Source organism: Falco punctatus, assembly GCF_963210335.1.
Source record: "Falco punctatus genome assembly, chromosome: 4".
Lineage (NCBI taxonomy): Eukaryota > Metazoa > Chordata > Aves > Falconiformes > Falconidae > Falco > Falco punctatus.
The window spans coordinates 10,273,965-10,294,861 of NC_137583.1; the positions used below are offsets into that span (position 1 = coordinate 10,273,965).

The 20,897-nt window shown below is 39.0% G+C and overlaps 1 protein-coding gene across 7 annotated transcripts in view; it reads right to left on the bottom strand.

The window, feature by feature from the left end:
• Nucleotides 1-20,897, bottom strand: part of ARHGEF3 (Rho guanine nucleotide exchange factor 3) — a 156,926-nt gene that overhangs the window by 29,567 nt on the left and 106,462 nt on the right. For 4 of the 7 annotated variants that reach the window (XM_080385015.1, XM_080385013.1, XM_080385014.1 and 1 more), the window contains one exon: nt 4,990-5,097. In XM_080385015.1, the coding sequence (XP_080241141.1) occupies nt 4,990-5,097 (108 nt within the window). Of the gene's footprint in view, nt 1-4,989; nt 5,098-5,901; nt 16,115-16,741; nt 17,207-20,897 lie in introns of those variants that run through there. The other 3 variants (XM_080385017.1, XM_080385018.1, XM_080385019.1) reach the window with 3 other exon arrangements.

Sequence of the window (20,897 nt, forward strand, 5' to 3'; positions counted from 1 at the left end):
ACAAAACCCCTAAAAATAAACACATACACATATATATACCAACCTTCTAAAATTTTGCAAGTCAGGTGCTAGTCTTCCTTCAAGAGTTAAGAAGATAAAGAAACACATGTGAAATTACTTGCTTAATTTACACTTGTTATGATGATGAAGCACGGAACCCATTGTTTTCACATGCAAATAGAAATTCTAAGGAAGAGAGGCAGGTGTGATCACCAACCATAAGAATGCAGCCAAGCAGTTGTCATTCCATGACCAGGGTGGAATGCCCCTTTCCGTGCATTCCCATATGCATCCTCCAGCATATAGCTCCTTTGTTTTTGGTGGTGTTTTCTTAAAGGAATGTTTTATGTTGAATGGAGAAAATAATGAAAAGCACCAGACAGACTGATTTGTAAAGTAAATGCCTTGATCTTGAAACCTTTTAACAAAATTTCAATATTGTGTTACAAAATGGCATGCATCTGTAAGGGCAATCTGAAATTACATAGTGTTTTGAGGAAAGTAAACTTTCACATTGACTTATAGTAATGTTTGCCTAAGCCGAATGAGAATGCTTGACGCTGTTCTCTACAGCCCTATACTGTCCTCCACTGGGCAGAAGGGGCACAAAAAGGCTAAGAAACTCAAAAGGAAACCACACTCCCCAAAATCCTGCTTGCTTGCTCAGCATCTTTGCTACTTGGACACAGTTAAGTATATATTTCATTGATCTCTCTCATACATCAGCCTTTTAATTAACCATACAAAGTGTACCTTGCTTAATATTAATAAGGAACATTGGGTGGAGGGTACTTATTAGTAGAAAGGGACAAAAATGTTTTGAGATGTTATTAAACAATGAGGACAAATTTCACTTCGAGAGTAAGGCTTCTTTGGCATGTTTCCTTCTTTTATACACTAACACAGCACGAGCAAAAACACTGACTTATCCTGGTACACCAAGATTTAGTTAGGCTGGGAACCAGAGACTTCAGTGTTGAATCCAAGCTTATTTTAACATACTGTCTTGCCCTTTGTATATGCGTTGCAGAAATTAGCTTGTAAAGCTATGAAGAGAGAAACAAATATATCACTAGGATTATTTTATCAATAGCATAAATATTATTTAATGCCAAAATGAGATGTAAACTTCATATATATAACTCTAACTAAAAAAAATCCCCAAATAGTTTATTTCAACAAAACTCTCTGATAGTTTATGATAAATGTACAACATCAGTTTAAACATCTCAATTCTACTACTTTACCTGTATTTTTGCAAATAAATAGATCCATTTCAGTTTAGCAGAATAGAGGGCTAAACTGAAGTTCTACCAGAATTTTTGAAAAGATAAATTTAAAGGTACTCTGATGGTATCTTTGGTTGGCACTTCCTGGGGGGGGGGGGGGGAATCAGCCAGAATCCCATGAAGGAATTACAGGAATGTCAAAACAGCATCTCTACGTCTCCACTCTTTTAAAAATATTTTCCTAGTTTCTGCTTCCTTAAAAAAACATGTCCAGCATACTGGTTAAAAATAATGCCCATCTGGGATTATTAATGTTTTCATGTAATTCCAAAAACTAATGGAGATGGGGAAGAACCCAGTCACAACCCCTGATTCTGTTTACTCTGTTTATCTGGCTGTTACAACACTTAACAGCTTTTACTGTTTACTGGCTGTTACAAGACTGTTACTATGAAGGGTATATGTGTTACTGATGTTAATTCATGCAATTAACAAACCTTAATTTCAGCTGCAGTAAAGCAAACAGCTTCATGTACTGGGAAAAGGTCACTACAGATCAAAGTCCTAGCATTCAGAACTGATATTCAAAAGTTTTCTTCTTAGGGATTTTTAGAAATTTCCAGTGTCCTAAGATAGATATAAGTAATTTGGACTCCCTAATTAAATTCAAAACACACTGATAAAAACTGAAGTTGCAGAGGAAACTACCCAGACTTTAATTTCTCTCTACAGCTGATCCTGTTTTCAGCTTTTATGTTGAACAGCACAGCTGTAAGACCAAGCAAAAACAAGCAGATCATCATATTCATTAGTCTAGCTTAATGCAGACTGAAAATACAGCTAAGAAATAAAGTGGTTTTCCAGGTGAATAAGCAAATAAGAATACCTGCTCAGCATTTGGTATCCTGCAGATACAGAGACAGACTCTGTCAGAGATGAAGCTAACAGCATTATATTAGTCAGTCTGCAGTGCTCTAGTAAAAAAACAAAAAAAAAAACAACCCCACACCACCAAAAAAAACCTCCACACAAACCAACAGAAAGACAGCTGGAAAGACTTCATGTGTTTTGTTACTTGGAATCCTTGTGGAAAAGTATTGAGAATAATGTGGAAAACTGTAGTAAAGTTAAGACAACGCAAAAAAATTCAAATACCTCTATAATCAATAAAACATGCAGAACATGAAAAGTTGCTAAAAACATGTCTTAAAAGGCACTACACAGATCTCACACACAGAGGTGTTTGTCTTCAACCTGCGTGCAGAAAGTCCATTAATATAAAGCAGAAGTTACATGTACAGAGGTAAGGAAATTTATGCACAATCAACTTTTTTTTTTTTTCCTCTTACATGTATCTTCCACACAGAAAGAATATATAAGAAGGTTTGTTTGAAACGCCATAAAGGAAACTCAGAATGTTCTAATTCCTTTTATTGATGCTGTTGGAGTGGTCTTTTGGGATGGATGTTCTGTTGGCTTTGCTTTGTTTTTTCCAGGGGAAGAAGCTGTTTGTTTTGGATGTTGTGGAGATGATAGTTTTCTTCATTTTACACATAGAGAACATCTAGCAGCAATGCAAGGAGAAACATGGGTTTTGACTGAAATAACTTCACAATGATGATACATAAAAGTTCAAAAAAAAGAAAGATCAACATTGTTCTTTTTACAGATATTACACCTTGAAAAAAATCCTGCTCTATACTGGTACAGTATACTGCTCTATACTGGCACACAAGGCACAGCGACAGCTATGTCAGTACATAATAAAGTAAAAAAGCTATACATGCTTCCCAGAACATTTCTAAATAATTCCAAATGGGGCTCCTCAGCATAAGGAGGTCAGTAATTTTTTCCCCTATTCTATTGTTGCTGACAAAACCAGGTAAGAAGTCAATTTCCAGCCAGCTTTGAAGGCAGTTTTGAGAGTCATCACCAGCATCCATCACTTGGAAATGGATTCAGACCTAGGATTTGGAGAACATGCAGGCTGATTTCTCAACACAGCTTCTTCAAGCACATAGTTACTTAGAGGAGGTAGTATGAATAACATCACTGATTAATCTGCTGTTTAATCTAAGAAGCAGACAGTTAATTAAAATATACTCTTATAATCAGTATGAACAGAGCAAGACAGAAATGCTTGCAAAAGTAAGACTTGTGAGAAAGACACTGTTTTCTATTTTTGTCAAAATTTGCCCTGAGAAACATTTACGTAGCTCTCACCTTGGGAAGCTGCTACTAAATGCATGAAAGGATAGTTTGTTTCAGATAGTCTAAATCAAATTTTATTAAATACAATATTGTACTGGACAACCCAGTCTCAAAGGCATTCGCTACAGAATGATAGCATAGGTACTTAAATGAGGACAACAGCTGTCTAAGGCTGTGGAAAGGGAAGTGCCGTGCTCAGAAGCAGTTTAGCCAAAAATTAATTCACTTTCCACACTCCTCACAACTGGAACTAATGTAGTCCTTTCAGAGTCGGGTCAATTTTTTCCTGGAGGCAGACTACGGAGGAGATTTATACACCCCAGGGAACACAGGCATCTCTGCGCTAGTCACGCTATAATACACCTTCTGGCTCCAACCCAGAGGGAGGGGAGTGCAGCCGTGTTGCCTTTCCTCCCATCCCACACGCGCAGCTTTTCCATGCAGATGTCTGCACTTTCAAAACTGCAGGAACCAAACGCAGGAAAACCAATGCTAAAGCTACCCTGTAATATCTGTTTTCTAGGTAACTACTGCTACAGAGAAATGGGAGTTCTTTCCCATGAGTTAATATTTCTTTGTCCTAAGACTCCTGGCTGTATAGCTTTATTTCTCTCTTCCTTTGCGATTAACAGATAACACCAGTAATGCTCTAAATTTAAGCCAATTTTGATTAAATAACATTTTTAATATATTCAAGGTATTTTTATATTTCCTCTCATCAAAGAAATTAGGCTTGTTAAATGATATTCTTTAGATCTTACACAGGCCTTCTTACATAAATTGTTTTAAAGAGGAAACAGTCTGGCTTTCTAGGCCAGATCCACAGCAATATTGCTGCTCCCAACTGTTTGCCTCTCATGATAACTGTTAGGAGCCGAGTGCCCAAATGTTTTGCAGTCTCTAGGTCTGGAGGCACAAATACTTTATAAACTAAAGTCCCATTAGTCTCTAAGTATGTTAAATATTGCACACCTAATCTACAATATAGAAACTGCAACTACAAAATCATTTAATTTCTAAACTGCGTTTAAAATCTGCTTGCCCTTTATTAATTTTCAGCAGCAGCTTTGGAAAATGGCGTTTTTCCAATTATTCACTAACTCTTTTGTTTAGGCAAGGTCAAAGTTCACCACACAGAAGGAAATTTAGCAGTCCTACATGACTAACTATACCAAAAATAAAATTTTCAAAGAAACCAACCAAAATTAATAGCAAGTGTAATGGAAAATTCTGTTCATCAAATGTAAAAAGCAATCATAATCCTTTAGTATAACAACTTTTATATGCTACAGGTGCAATAGTTTTCTTACTGGTAATTAAAAAACATTAATCTTCTGGACAGAAGTGTTTTTTTGAGGTGAGAGTTCTGACTTTAAATTGAGTGACTCTGTAGTCCGAGGTTGCCTAAACCTGTTTGGTGCATTACAGTGGTGAGTGTGCACACACAGGCGTTCCCATTCCCATGCTAACCCTAGAAGAACCTGTCAGTATGTATGCATTCCTCTCTTAGCAATGCAATTTAATGCAACAATGTGTTCCCTGCAGTTACCTGAAGTGTCTGGCTGAACCGCTTCAATGGAGTGGCTCGTACAGGAGGAATGAGACTCGCCAGTGATGTAACTCTGGAAAGAGGCTTGACCCGTTTGTTACTGGGCTCCTGCGAGTAAGGGGAGGAGGACAAGGGAAAGGGAAAAAAATGGGGGGAGTATGAGCATAATCAGATAAGCATTGCGAACAGTTTTGCTGATTTTCCTAAGAAAGCATTTGTAAAAAGCAAGTCTATAAATTTGGTATGTAATTAGAGCAGTAAATAAACAATAGCCGTTTTAAAAGCTGACAATGACAGATTACTCTTGGCTGCTACAGACAGATCCTGGAAACACCTGAAAAATGTAATGATGGAGAAGTTGGCACGGCTGGGAGCAGGGGAAGGGAAGAAGGTAAAGAAAGACTACATTATTCTATTGTATTAACTCAAAAGAGAATCTTTCAGCAGTGCTCTGCAGCTAATGCACGTTATGATAATCTTGTCATTGAAAGGAATACTTTAAATAAAAACAACTCCATCCATTTCTCTGACTCTGGCACTGTCAGCATGTGACTGTTCAGTTAAATGTATTTTATTCCAGAAAATATAATTTAGACATAAATCTCTAACTGTAATTGTCCTTTGAGTGCACGTTCCTATGGAAATACTTACATATATGGGCAAATACATTTATAACATGTCTACATATATTTAATTTTTGCATAAAGTAGAAAGGAAATTTAAAACTAAAATCTACCATAAAGCATTCAATTAAATATTTTCCTTGTCATATATACTTTTAACAGTGCTTATAGTAATAAATATACTTCAATATAATATGCCAATTGTCCTGCAGATTTTAAAAAGAAAAGCTAACAGAAATCGTTAACACAAGAAAAAGGTGATTATAAATACATAAAATAGAACAGTTACCCTTGGCTTCCTAACCTCCATCTGACATTTAATGGATCTTGAACAGCACATGCAAAAGGCAACTTTGACAGAAAAAGAGCCAAACCTTCGAAGTGAAGTTAAAAAAACCCATCCAACACCATATTTCAAGGACATCCTAAAGCAGTGCATCTTTCTCTTTCAGCCATGCTTATAAAGTTTGTGCAGGCTTGCTATGCCTCCAATTTCCCGGGCATAGCTTTAAGAAAATGAAGCAGGCTTATTATCCTTTTGTTCAGAAATCCAAATCCTTCTGGAAATAATGCTGATTTGTCATCCTCCCTGATTCCAAAAAATAATAAATTTCAGCAGCGATAACCATCATCTGTGTTACTGGCAAGAAAAATTCTCTTCTGTTAGTACAGCAACAGAGGAAAAGTGAGAAGCAGCTACATATTTAATTTACTTCTCAGCAGGCAGACCTGGAAATCCATAAATGGCACCTGAGATGAGGGACAAAGTGTTTAACCCTCTAGCAAAAATAACATATTCCACCACACAAGAAGGCTGGCATTAAAGAATTTCAGGAGCCTAAGTCAAGTTACATCCTTGTCTTCACTGTTGCATTGCTATTCATATTCCTTCCTTTTCAGCAACCATGTCTTTGAGATGTTTTTGAAGGAGTATTTTTTTTTACGTCATTGCAGCACCACTAGCATACTTATCTACAGCATCACCATCACCGTTCCCTGCTCCCCTCCCCCCACTCCCTAAAAAAGAAAAAAAGAAAAAAAAAAAAGTCTTTGAAATGCCACTGTAATTCTTTTCTACCTGGTGGCTCAGCCATCGCTGTTTCTTTTTTATGATTATTCAGAATGCTGGTCCTGGTGCACAAATAATATCCCGTGGCAGAGCCTGCTTGTTATGAATCCTGCTGCACTGCAGTGAAAGGACATGAAGTCCCAGACAGAGTCGGGCAGTGCTGTGCCAGCAGCACAGCTTTTGCTAGCAGCTCTCCCTCAGCAGCAAAGATAACTTGGGCATAAATATCACACTCCAAAAGCAAAATCTGGAAAATCAAGACTTTCCAGAAGACAGGGAGAGGGGGATTAGGATTAATTGAAAAGATTTCTCCCTTCTTGACTGCTGTATCCTTTCTATTACCTTACAACCTTGCTGCTACATATATGTTCTTTAGTCAAAAGACAAAACTCATGCAAAAAAGCACAGATTTGATCTATATAACATCATAGCCATATCTTGCTTTCTGAAAGTTAAATGCTCTCCATAGTCTTACAGGTCTTTTCCACACACACTGCAAACTATTCACAATTTTGCAGTCTTTCAGACTTAGCTTATAAGAGAACTAAGCCCAAAAGCCCTTGGATAATTTTCTGAGGAGTCTACTGACAGCAAATGAAATCACTAAAGAAGTGAATATACTTCACTGCATCTCTGCAGCATTTTGAGCGTGTTGCAAAAAACTCGAATGAAACTTCCTGAACAGTGTTTAAAACTAAGTAAGGAACAACAAGCCAGTCTTATCCTTCTTTGAAAACCTCCCAATACTGCTTACATGACTTCAGGTAAAGTTTATAAATTACTACCCAAAGCCTGCAGGCTAAGCACACAGACCAGGACCTAATTAGATCTGCTGTGTGGGGCACATAAACCTCAGGCAGCTGTGAAAACTGATGCACAGCATCAAATAACTTCAGAGAAAATCAGCCTGCCTAAAAAGAATGGAAAACAACTTCTTTCTCTTGGAGAGTGAGAGGAAGTGAAAAAAAGAAATATGATTTCCCCTTCTTTGCATCACACAGCCCCAAGGCTCTCTGAATCCTGCACTGTCTCCTAAGCAAGGATGCCTACAGTTCCAGGGGAACACAGCAGAACTTCCCCCCAGCCTTTTAAAACTCCCCCATCCATTTCCAGCAGAAAAATGCTATGGCAGTGTAATTGTTACTGACGTTCATGCTGCAAAACCTTACTGAAAACAGAAATTTATGTTAAAGACGAAGAACTCCAAAGAGAGTTTCAGCCAGAATCAGAAAAACATTAATCTCTTCTTCAGCTTGTTGCTGTGAGCCAGCAGAGGTCAGCACGTCTCCCAGCAGTCGAAGGAAAGTTGGGTAACGGGTTGTGAAGTTGTGCCTGCAGAGGTCCTACCCTTCTGGGTCAGCACCCCATTTTGAATTCCTCATGCAGTGTCTCATATTCTGACCTCACACTGAAAAATTTGATCAGAATTCAAAACAGCTAAATATGTAGTACAAATTAGGAATTCAATTTTATTAAAAGAGATCAGCATTAGGATTTTCTCCAATAGATTTAAGATAATTTCAGAAGGCTGAGACTTCACACCTTGCCAATGAGTTCTGAAAGTAAATCTTGTTAATCGTAATTTCTTAATTATGGGGAAAGCTTTCTAAATACTTCTAATGTGATTTTCACCCTGTATTAGAAAGTGCCTGGTAAGTTAAGATACCTAGCTGGAAGTAAAAGCTCATCAAACCTTATTGTTCCAAGGTGGTGGTAGACTTCTCTGAGGGAGATGACAAGAGCAATCAGCACCGAGTTACCCCCTCCACTGTGGAATAATGAAGTTTGTACAGGTAAGGCTTTGACTGTACAATGAAAATACAGCTCTACCAGAGCAATTCTGGAACTGTTAGAGAGTAATACTCAAAGTGTTAAACCCTCGAGCACAGTATTTCTGTTGCATGGTCTACACCTTTCACCAATACCCTCGTTCTCAAGCCGTGTCACCCCTCCAGAAGCTGAACAAACTATTGAGACCAATGATCTGGACAGGAAAAAATTCCAGAGTGGAGTACATAAAAAAGTAAGTTTTAAACAGATGGTTGCTCTTCTCATCAAGGGCTCTGTTCTTCACAACCAACAGATCAAATGGAAAGAGAAGAGTGTGTGAACTGTTCTGCTTTACCCAGAGATACTGACCAGAACCTGCACTCGCACATATAGTCCAGTAAGATCAGGGAGCTGCATTCCAGATGCTGCTTCCCTAGCCTCTTCAATTTTATTTATTTATTTTTAAAAGAATAAACTGCTTGAGGTTAGGAATTCCTAGTACACGTGTTCGTTCTTTTACTAACTTGTCTCTGAAAAAGATCTCAGATTTTCCACTTAACCATGGGTCCCATAATCATAAAATCTTATGCGGTATGAATCTAAGCACGGGGAACACAGAATGGTGTGAATCCAGTGTCTGTCCAGCATGAAAAGGCTCCAGTAAGGACATAATGTCCAGGTAGAACAAACATCAAATTCAAGGTCTGTACCTCTGAGTGTGTTCAGAAGACGCAGAGCTACCCCAAGTCATCACTCCTCCTTCTCTCCCCCTCTCAGTTCAGGGAACTTAGAAGCAAATGGGACTGAGAGAATATTTAGTGGCTGGATCCACTTGGAACAACCATCACCTGTCCAAACTGGGAATTGTGCCAAATTATGACACAAAAAATTTTCAGGTACCGCAATGTTTTCCTTCACCTTTTACAGTTAATATTGACATTAAAAAATAATTCCAGAGTTTTGAAATTAATAAATGTTAGACTCCATTTTCAGAGTCACGAAGGCTTGCCAAAACAATACGGGAAGTTAAGAAATAAAAGATCCAGTCTACAATTTGGCAGAGTTTCCAAAATTTGGAGCTGGTATATGTGAACAAGTATTGTTAATCTGATAGAGCTTTAAATTTGATATAAGGGTAAGTAAAGCTGAGGGAAACATGAGTGCAGGAACTTCAAAGGCTGAACAGTCAAGTGAAGTCAAATTGATACCTGACTAGGCTAGAACAAAGAGCAGATGGCTTTTGGAAGGAGCTGTATATTTGAACTCAAGATGACTTTGGTAACATTTGAATTCAGAGAGCAAGAAATTCAAGCTGGAAGTACTGTGTATATATATATGCAGCCTCAAAAAGAACTCTTGAAACTGGGAACAAACTGATAAAAGAAGAAAATGTGCATCCAAAATCTGGATGCTTCTGGAAACCAGTGGACATTTCAAACAACTACTATGTCCTTCTGATAGAGTATATTTTTATCATACACTTTTCTGGGGAATTCATAGGAAGAAAGATTAATCACAATGGCATAATCACTGATTATCACCAATTTAGGAAGGGAAACTATCAGATAAGATGTTTCAAAAATACCGTGCCTTACCACTCTTCCAATATGGAATGAATGACACAGTGCTCTAAGTTGCTTCTTCATTGTAATTTATCCTGTAGGTCATATATATATATATATATATATATACACACACACACACAAACAACTTTATTTCTAGTATCTTCTACATATTAAGCTCTAACCTAATGGTTTAGACTACTAAGTAAGAGGAAAGCTCTAGCTTTTAATGTATAACTGCCCCAAAATTAGGCTTCTGCTGTCAGAAAGCTGGGAAATGCATACAGCAAGCAGCTTCAGCTGTAGCGCTACCAGGAAGCCTTACTCTCCTGCGTACCCTCTGCCAGCTCCCTCTTCAGTACAATTTCAGCCTTTTTGCCTTGCAACTGAATGAGATGTCACTTTTTAAAACCATGATATGGTCACTTCAAAATGACATCATCTTGGCAAAAAGATAACTTGCATATCATTTTTGCTTCTAATGCACAAGAATTACCATTTAAAAGCCTGAATCTTAGCATGCAGCACCTGCTCCTGGGGCAAGCTAAGCATTCACAGCCACGGAAGCATGTTAACGCAGAACATCCTTTGAAGAATCAGGCACTTACATTAGTTGCAATGTACTGACAGCTAAGTTGATGTTATTTTTGTTTCTTCATTAGTGAAACTGGCACCTAATAATTGGATAAGTTCTATCCAATAACACACTACACAGATACAAAAGCTTTTAGGAGGCTACTTAGGGGAAGAAGCTAACACTCCTTGTGCTCTTCATCCACAACATAAACCCACTCTTTCCTATACTAGTATATGTTAAAAATGAAATTTCCCAAAAGTTCAAATCAGAATGTCAGTGAGTTAAATCCATTCAATAATACTGATTCATTTCCTATAGGTTGTCTTTCAACAAGGCCACCCATAGCTTAATTATCACACTTTGATGTATGAATTACTCTAGCAAAATATTGGTTTTAGTTTTCTAACAAACCTAAGGAAAGGAAACAAAAAGAACTAAGCCAGGCTCTCTTTACATTGCCCTAAGAACAGCAGAACCAATGACCTGGATAACACATACTGAAGGGCACTGAGTAGTAGTCTGGGTACCGTATAAAAGGTCTTCATTTGCTTCAGTACTTACTGCAAAATTCTTTTACTCTATCCTCCTGACCGCTTAGCCACTAATTTCCTCCCAGTGAAGGGTAAAAGCAAACGTAAGTTCACTGCTGGTATGATTCTTTTTCCACCGACTCTCCCATCTCTTATCAGCAACTTCAACAACAGCCTCCATGTCGTGGAGAACTGGTGCTGAATTTGACAAACAAGGGAAAATATTTCCCTCAGGGGTCATTATGGTTGTGTCCTCAGCCCACATGCAGCACTACTGTGACCCCATTGTGTTGATTTTTCTGACTGTAGTTAAAAACAAACTCAACAAAAGGAATTTATGGAGACTTTTAAGGCAAGCCAGGAAATAAATGTGATGTGAAAACCGGTACAGGAACTTAGCATCTTAGAATATTAGAATTTACGCCATTTACCTTCAAAGGCAAACTAACCTTCTCTCAATTTACATACAAAACAGCTGAAATCAGCAATGATTGTTAAAAACTTCCTAACCTACTGGAGTTCAACAAGTTCTGAGATAATTATTTACAGTAGTAATTCTGGATTTGGGGTCGCTAACTTTCTTGGCATTTTAGAAAAAAATATGCTGGTTATTTCCCCCCCCCCCTTTTGATATACATTCTATTTGTGAAACAAGACAAACAGATACCCAAAGCATTCATTCTGTGCTATTGCAGCATTCATTAGTACAAAATGTTTTAACTTAAATTAGTCTCAAAAGATTTAACAGCATAATAAATAGAAGACACTATAAATTGAAACAGTACAGTAACCTTTGTTTCAAACCTAATTCACAAGCAGTGTCAGCAAACTAAAACAGGACCACTCTGTTTCAGACTTCATGTAACTGGCTAAATTTCCATACTCCTATACTTTAAAGGTTATTAGTTTTTAGTCAACTTTATAAGGGTAAGTCAACATTTGTCATGGCAGGAAGCCCAACATTATTATTTTTATTAGTCTGCTACTAGTTAAATTGGCCTAAGATTAAACAGTTCTAATAAATGCCCCCAAAACTTGGAGTTTAATAAAAAAACACATTCAAGCTCTGTTCCACAGGATGTTATCAGTATTTAACCTTCAGCAGGATAAAAAACCCAAAACAAACAAAAAAGGTTAAAATAGAAAAAACAACCTATGTTACAACAGCCTCTCTTAATACAGCAAACATTTAACCTAAAAATAAATTAAGCCAGACATCTCGGGCTTTTTGCACTTTCAGAGAAACAAATCTAAAACTGGAAAAACATTCTCAATTGTTATTGGCACTAATAAAGACTTATTTTTTTTTAATACTTGAAAAAAGCAGAGAATTTGCCTTTGCTTCATAGTATCTTAGAAATATTCTGATTGGGAAATTCTAGAACATTCACTCTTCTAGAGCTGAAGCTGATTGTCAAGAAAAAAAGCATGTGACTAAAGCAGCTCCAAGTATAGTTCAGTGTTGCACAAAGGTAACTTTAACCATTCACTCAAATGCATCCTAAACTGGGAGAGGTATCCCACTACTGAAACTGTCAGCATTGCAAGAAGAATTTATTAAGTGATTTAAGTAAAATGATACATAAAGGCAACTTGATAATCCACTAATTTGTGTGTATTGTGTAACAGTGATACAAGTGTCCTTCAAATCCGTAAGTTTCCATCCACCACCTGCACTCTGATGGGAGCAGGGAGAGGTTTGTTATTCCTCCTCAGCCAGTCTCTGCAAAACCAGCAAGCAAATAAAGCAAAGTCCCAAGATGTTTTGTTTTAATCACAGTGTAATAAATAAAGAAGAGCACCTGAAATGATGGTCAGGGTACAATGAAAAGCCATATAAAGAAGTGGTATTCTCAGTCAAAGACTATCAGTTGAAGCTTGCAACACGCTATCGCATCATTTTGCAGCAAACAGGCTGCCCTCATTTGTCACCACCCTTAAGACCTCAGGTATCATTTGCCATATGCAAGACACAACCACTGAAGCATCAGCAGCATAAGGGCAAGTTGCATCCAGCTATCTTGACTGATCATTTGTCTGCAATGTCCAGTAATCAATATATCTGCCAGAAGTTCGGAAATGAAGGCCAATTAACAGAAAAACCTCAGACTGAGGTAAATCAACACAAGCAACAGAAACTGTGAAAAACCTAGACAACTAACAGAGTTGATTAAATTCTGCATTTCCTCTCATTAGAAGTTGCTTGTACAGCCTACCTAAGACAGACCTTTTCCATTCTGGAACAAACTGAATATGAAGCTGGACTGCCACTTAACAAACAGACGTCATACGGTGAGTTACTGAATGGAAAAATAAAGGCAAGCTGTTTGTTTCAAATTGCCATTAAGTGTAACAGATCAACAATTCCGGGGAGGGGGGAGGTTTGACATGTTTCCACGTTTAGCTCACTGCAGTCACACTGCACATGAACTTACCTGAAATACATCAAAACTGCAACTTGACCATATTTCATTACAAGCAAAATGCATACATTTGTGAAGATCAAAGAAAATTCATGACTTGCAGCTTATCTCATAATCTTTTGGCCCCCTTCCCTCTGGCTCCATGCCTGGTTCTCATGTTAATGATGTGCCACAACCCAGAAGCCTGTGGGTTACCCTTCAGGTTAGCCCTCCTGTACAAACCATGCTGAATTAAACAGTCCTGAGCAAGAGGAAGCCTAGACCTCCTGCACATCAAACTGGTGAGGCTATCAGAAGAAAAGACAGACTGCAAACAGCCCGGAATCCCTGGTCTAAGATTTCTGCAGCATAAGACATGTAAGCAGACCTACAACACACCGGAGATGCAAAGGAATCCTATGTCACTGTTGAAGTTTTTAGAGCCTGAACCCAGACACTGTGTTAGATCCTGTGCAGCAGAACAGAACATCCTTACTCTGACAAATTCACGTCTTCCTTCCCACATCTTCACGTTCAGACCTTTACACCTAATCTGTGATTGTGCGTGCTCTTTCTTACCTGCTGCCCATCCACTGGCTGTGCTTCACTTTGTTCCCTTTAGAGGGGGTGATAAAGGAGTTGCTTTAACCAGTGAAACATAGACAATGGTATGTGTTACTGGGAAAGACCTGGGGCTTTTTATATCTTAATTCAAGCAAATTATAAGTTTTACTAATGGTCTCTATTTCTGAATTATGAAAAAGGTGGAAAAAGCCCAACACCTCTGTACCATTCACATCTAGGGTTGTACTATGGTATTTTATGTGAGGTATGCAATGATATATATATAAAGGCCTTATAGTTCCTATATTAACTCACTCCTCCAGCTTAGCGGTGTTTTATTGCCCTTAAACTGCACTTAGAAAGATCGATGATAATTGCACTTTGACTAGAGGTACACTAACCTTTTCTCATAATCCAGTGTTTCACTATACGCATACATTTGGACGTTTCATTTGTGACTGTGCTACCTCTACGGAGCTTATAACAAGGAAGTTGGTGTGGCTTAAAGAAAGAACTAAGTAGAAAACCTCTGTTATCGTTTGTGCCATTGACTTGTTCTTCAAAAACATCCCTAGTTTTTCACGGCTGCTTTTCTGGCTCCAAGTGAAGCTCAAGAATAAGAAAAAATTAAATCTGTTGCCAGCAAGCTTCAGCTTGTTACCTAGAGACCTCCAGCTGGAAATTTGGGAAAATTTCAGCAATACAGTATATGCTCAAGATTTTTGCTGAATTTCATCCCATGTAAGTACTATTATACTTGATCTTCCAGGCAATATTTTGTATTTTTTCAAAACAAACAAAGATTATTGTTAGTAAAGTCAGAGGAAATATTTTATAATCATGAGCTCCGATTTAAAACCAAAAATCAGCATCTATATAGCAGAAAATCGGTTGTATTCCACATATATCAACATACATATGCACCAGTTAGGTTATTAAATAAATGAACCAATTCCACGTGCTAATAATTAAAATGAAACTCAGGTTTTCAAAGCCAGAGATTCATAACCCCCACACTGCAAACTAGCATTCTGGTGTAATAACACGAAATTGTGGTAGAAGGCGCTCAATCACTTTGTCTTGTAAATACTAAAGGGTGGAAGAACAGCTTAAAATTAAAGCTCGAGATAAAACGTGGATTTTCCACCCCCCGGTATTGACAGACTTCAAAGAAACAGGCTGTATACATCTATCCTGATAATGCCTTTTTCCCCAAAGAGTCGTTTCTTTCTACTTCCTTAACCAAATTCTTGGAGTGCCAGGTGGTCTTCCCATATCCTCCTAAGACAAAAAGTTTATTTTTCAGAACGACATAAGTCCATCATACTCTCAGAAACAGCCCAAAAGCATAGGATACATTTTCTTATTTGTATAAAACACAAACCAAAAGATGATAAATCAAAACCAACTGTTTGCACATTGTAATTTTGATTGATCACATCTGCTATTAGATACTTCCTCATGTGCTCAGCTTTCATCGACACTTTTACTTTGAAATTTGAATATAATCAAGCCGTCCTTCCTAATTGTAAGAGAGCGACACTCCAGCACTTCAGATTTAACAATCCTGTTCATTCACGGGAAACCCTTCATGCAGTAAAAGCTAAACTCATGCTTCTTTAATATCACAGTTAGTAAAATAACAAACAACTTGTGTTTTCCATAGATGCACGTATACACACACACTCAGGGTGTTATTTTCCAAAAACAGAGAGTTGAAAACAATTCCACTTTTGTCAACTGCGATAATTAAATCCCTTTTTGTAAAAGGTACCCTGAAAAGCAAGAGTGCAGCATCTCCTTATCAGTTCTTAGCTTAAACATCATGATTAAACAGTCACTTGGCTTATGTTACTTTTACTTTAGACCCATTGAACTGCTGGAGATAATTAAACTTTGATGTAGCTGTATTAAACAAACCCAGTTTCTTTAGTTGTCTTCAAGTTCCTCTGCAAACAAGTCTAATGAAGAAGCTATATACGTAGGTGATAAAAACTTCCAGAGAGAAATTTAATCCTTCCTCCAGTGCAGCCAGACAGAAGCACACAAGCAACGTTAGCCTAAAGTATCAAATATTTCAGTCTTTCACAAACATTTGTTCCTGAAACATTCCACCATTTATGAGTATGTTGCAAATTAATATGTTGAGTTTGGGCTAATGAATAAGATTTTTTGATGCTGCTTCAAAGGATTTCATGATTTTTAAGAAATAGAGCAGTCAGTGTGCTAACAGGGAAGAGTTTTTAGTTAACTGCGTTATCGGATTAACTTCTTGCTTTATTACTAATGAGGAAAAGACAGGTGATGCTTTAAGGCACTGTTTTCCAGATCCCCTCCCAGTTCCCGTGTAAGTTTAACAGTTTGTAAGCAATGGTTAGCCCTAGAATAAAATACATATAGATTATTTCCATATCTAAAACAGGTATTTCTCAATTAGCTGCTTAAGAGATTAATTCTAATTCCTTAAAGTGACAGATAACAAAAATCTAGATTCTTTGTTCCTTGCCTTATTCAGAAGGGAAGTTCAGCATCTAGAGAAGGCAGCAAAGGATGCCTGGACAAACCCGCTGCCTACACACAGGAGCCGATTTCCAAAGCACATTCCTGTCCCCCAAAGCAGCACAGAGCACACTGTAAAGAAAACCGATTAAGTACCTCCGTCTCTTTAGCCGGGCTGGTCACCGCCTGCGCTTCCAAGGCGCAGTTCGCCCTCTTGACGGAAAGGTAGAAGGGATAATCCTTGGCCACCATCGCGGCCGCAGGGGGGGCGGTTTCGGGGGTCACCGCTGGTTCTGTCCGATGCCAAACGCGAAAGGAAGCTGAGCCCGCCCCGCCCGGCAGCTCCGTCACCGAGACCCCGGCCCGCAGCAGCTCCCGCGCTCGGCTGAGGCCGGGCCGGCAGCGGCGCCGCAGCGAGCGGCAGCGCCAGCCCCGCCCCGGTGGGGCGGAACCCGCGGGCACGGCCGCCCCTCCCCCTGCGGCGGGGCCCGCCCGGGGCGGCGGGGAGCGCGGGCGGCACGCGGCACCGGCCGCCGTTCGCCCCCCACAGCCGCTGCCCGGGGCAGGAGCGCGGGGCGCGGGCAGCGAGCGGCGCGGCAGCCCCCGACCGACGGTGCCTGCAGCGGGAGCACCCTTGCCGTGCTGCCGCGGCGTACCGCGCAGCTAGCGGGCAGCCCAGCGTGTCATTTTTTTCCATACACCCCCCCACCCCCCCCCCTTTATTTTTTTTTCTTCTTTTCTTATTCACCCATGTTGTTGCTTTTTCCTGTCTGGCAAGCAGGAGTTTATTTCTGGTGTTTTTAAAGTTCCACTTTTGTTGCTATTGTTTAGCCCAAGAGCTCCCCTGCCCGCACCCCTCATTGTAACCAGCTGGGAAAGTGGAAACAGACTTTTGCCGAACTGCTCTCACTGGGCGCTGCAGTGCCTGCGCAGCCGTGCCCGCTCTGCTCGATGGCCACCTTAGGACAAAGGTAGGGAAAATTCCCTGAAAAGAGAGAGGAAGCGCGAGGGGCCCTGTCTGCAATGCAGGATCAATCCCACAGAAAGCATGTGCCGGAGACAAGTAAAAGGAAACTAAGTAGGAAGCTGGACAGGGCGAGGAGGGAAAGATACTTCCAGCTGAAAGGAAGCAGCACAACCAAGAATAACTTCATAGAGTTTGAAAGAACTTACTGGTTTTAAAGGCAGATTGTATGAGGGATGTGGCTCTACAAGCATTTATCTTCCTAAAGGTTGTTAATCAATGATCTCTTTGGAATAAACTTAGTCAAATGGCAGGCATGGTCCTCATTTGGACACTCTCCTTGAATTTTACCAGTATCCCAAGCATAACTTCCTCAAACTTCTCCTCAGCCTTTTCAAGAGCAACTGCAGTGGAGCCAGAGACGTTATCCCACTGCCTGTTATGCAGACACCTCTGTTTTGTAGTAGCCTACTCGTAAAACAAAAACCCCACTAGTCTCCCAATCCTGCAATTCCTGGAAAAACTGCTAGACCAAAGTTATCAATACTTCTAGTTCTTCAATTATTCTAGAAGATGTGCCATTTGAACATTCTGAGCGTTATGTGCGGTACCACTCTCCTCATCTCCATCACAGTAGGATGCAACAAAGTTCACTGAAAGAAAAAGCGCTGCCAAAAGGCATCAAACAGGTGCCACGTAGGGGAGAGTTAAGCAGAGCGGATGTTTCAGAGATGAAAAGAGAGAAAGAGCAGGTGTGATGAAGATCTACAAACCATGAGTTACAAAGAAAGCAAACAGGGAATGATTTTTCACTGCATTCAACCAGAGGGGAAAAACCCCGTGTGTCAGATTAAACCAAATGGTGGCAGATTCAGAGCAAAGAAAAAGGAGCTAATTCTCCACGTTATGTACAATTTTTGTGTTATGTACAGCGGAAGTATTTGCCACAAGATGCTGCAGCTAAGAAAGCTTCTCAGACACAGTTCTTGGCTAATGAGACAGTTTTTTGAGGAAACATCATGATCAGCTATTTCTATTTTGTACTCTTCCCTAAGCATCTACTGTTGACCACCATTGGAGATTTGGTATTAGGTTAGATCAGTCTTTGCTGCAGCCCTCTTCCTTTCCATATTTCAAAAAATATGAAACACATACACCATTTTATTTGAAGACTACCTGTCTTAGCTAAGGATTTCTGAAGGTACAGTTACCTCATGTACATGAACGTGCATTCATTTTCGCAAGTCTTCTTCAGCGTGACATTCAGATGACATAGCTCTGAGCACAACCCGTTAATGTTGGATGGTTTCTCCTCGCATTTCAAGCACGTCCAAACACCAATACACACAGGTAGTATAAAATGGTCAAGAACCTCCTGAGAACACTGCAGCTGCTGTGTAACCATTTAAGCCCAAGAAGCCTTGACTTCAAATACCATCTGTGTATGTTTGTTTACAAATGTGTATGCTAACACCATTTTAAAAATCAACTTCACTTAAATCAGAGAAAATGCCTTCAGGGGCTTGTCCTCAAAGCATTCTAATCCTGTAACATGCTTCGCAGCATTAAGAGCACTTCACACAGGGCAAGAGTGTACCGGTTTGGAGATTGATATAATGAACTTTGGTTTATACACGTAAAAAAATACACCAGGAAGAGGGGTTCTGTCATTTCTCCATTCATCAGGACAATGCACTTCAGCTTCGCTAAGCACACTTGAGAAACAAGAGAAAAATCTGTCTTTAAGAGGAATAAGATTCATTAAAAAAGGCAGGACCTTCATATCAATAAGTTTCAGAGCATCCTTCACCTACAAAATAGACTTCAATGAACATCTAAAGCAGGATACATTCGACTCTCTGGATGTTTCTTTACTTCACCAGAAGAGTGCAAATACAGTTTTAGAACTGAAATTTGGACCCAAATGAAATAACACAATAGTGCAATTTAAAACTATTCTCTCTTCCAGAGAGCTGAATTTGTCTGTGGCATGCTATGTGAATTCATAATCAAAACTAAGTCAGTTCTGCCATGGTATCGAGTCCCTTCTGTATTGCATATCAAATACAACGCTTGGAGTCCAGTCTGAAAGATCTTACAGACTTAGTCAGTACTGATTTACATTTCCTTTCTACACCAATTTAGGTTGCAAATTGATTGCCCATCAATAGTGCCTGTATTGCGTGTGTGCATGCACACTCAAGCAGAGCCATGAACTTGTGGCTGAAAGACTCCCTAGTGAACCCCAGTTACACAGCTGGAGAAATAAAGGTTTCAGTGATACCACTAAGGAATCTTGTAAGACTGGAGCCAGTGAGTCCACTCATTCCAAAATTTATACTTGGACTACAAATCTACACCAACACTATAAAAATTATATCTGAATTGCAAGCTACTTCAAAAAATAAACTAATATTTAAGAAAAAAAGTGCTAATTGCTAGATTGCACAGCGGACCAATACATCAGTTCTGCTATTTCTGGAACAGTTTTTTTGTGGGCTTATTTTGTTTTGTTGGGTTTTGTTTGTTTGTATTTTAATTTACTTAGGCCAATGGCACAATTTAGTCTGACAGTTATTTATCTGTCAGAAGAAATAAGTAAACTATTTGGTAACTGTGAAAAGCCCTGCTCAAGATGCCTACTACTATTGACTGAGCTGGTTCAGGACTGAAGCTCCCTGACAGAGTTATTCTGCGATTGTCTTGTTCACACCAATGCCGTTAGTTAGTTTCTTCACACATTCAAAACCTAATACTGAAGTAATTATCACAAACCCATCTGTCTGCATGGCAAAGTCCTTTGAAATATTTAGGATATGAACCTTAAAAATATCTTCGTATGTGGCTAGAATTCCTTTTCATCTTACGCTAATCTTTGAGATCCACACAGCTTTGATCAGAGTAATTGTAAAATTAAAATGCAGTTGATTAAAGATTTCTCAAAAGATCCAAAATATGATGGCAAAAGAATAAAAAACAACAACAAAAAACCCTGTTTCCTTTAAAGACTAGTCAAGAAGCCATTATGCTAAGCAGTGGCAAAAGGAACTGAAGCATTTAATCTAAGTGTTTAAATAAGGAAGAGCCCAATGAAGTGAAGAATCTTCAATCATCGAAGTTGTGGGTTTTAAGGAGTTCAGTGGAACAGAAAATGATCAACTAAAGCTCAACTCTGCCTAAGGAAAAAAATCCACAAATAGATTGTTCAAAGTTTTGAGTTGGTTTTGTTGTTTTGTTTAAGTTTTGTTTTAACATCATCTTTGCCAACACATTTAACTGCCTTTGGGCAGAAATGCAGAATTTGTGATTAAACAGAAATATTTTGTGATGTCTACACCCAGATCTCCA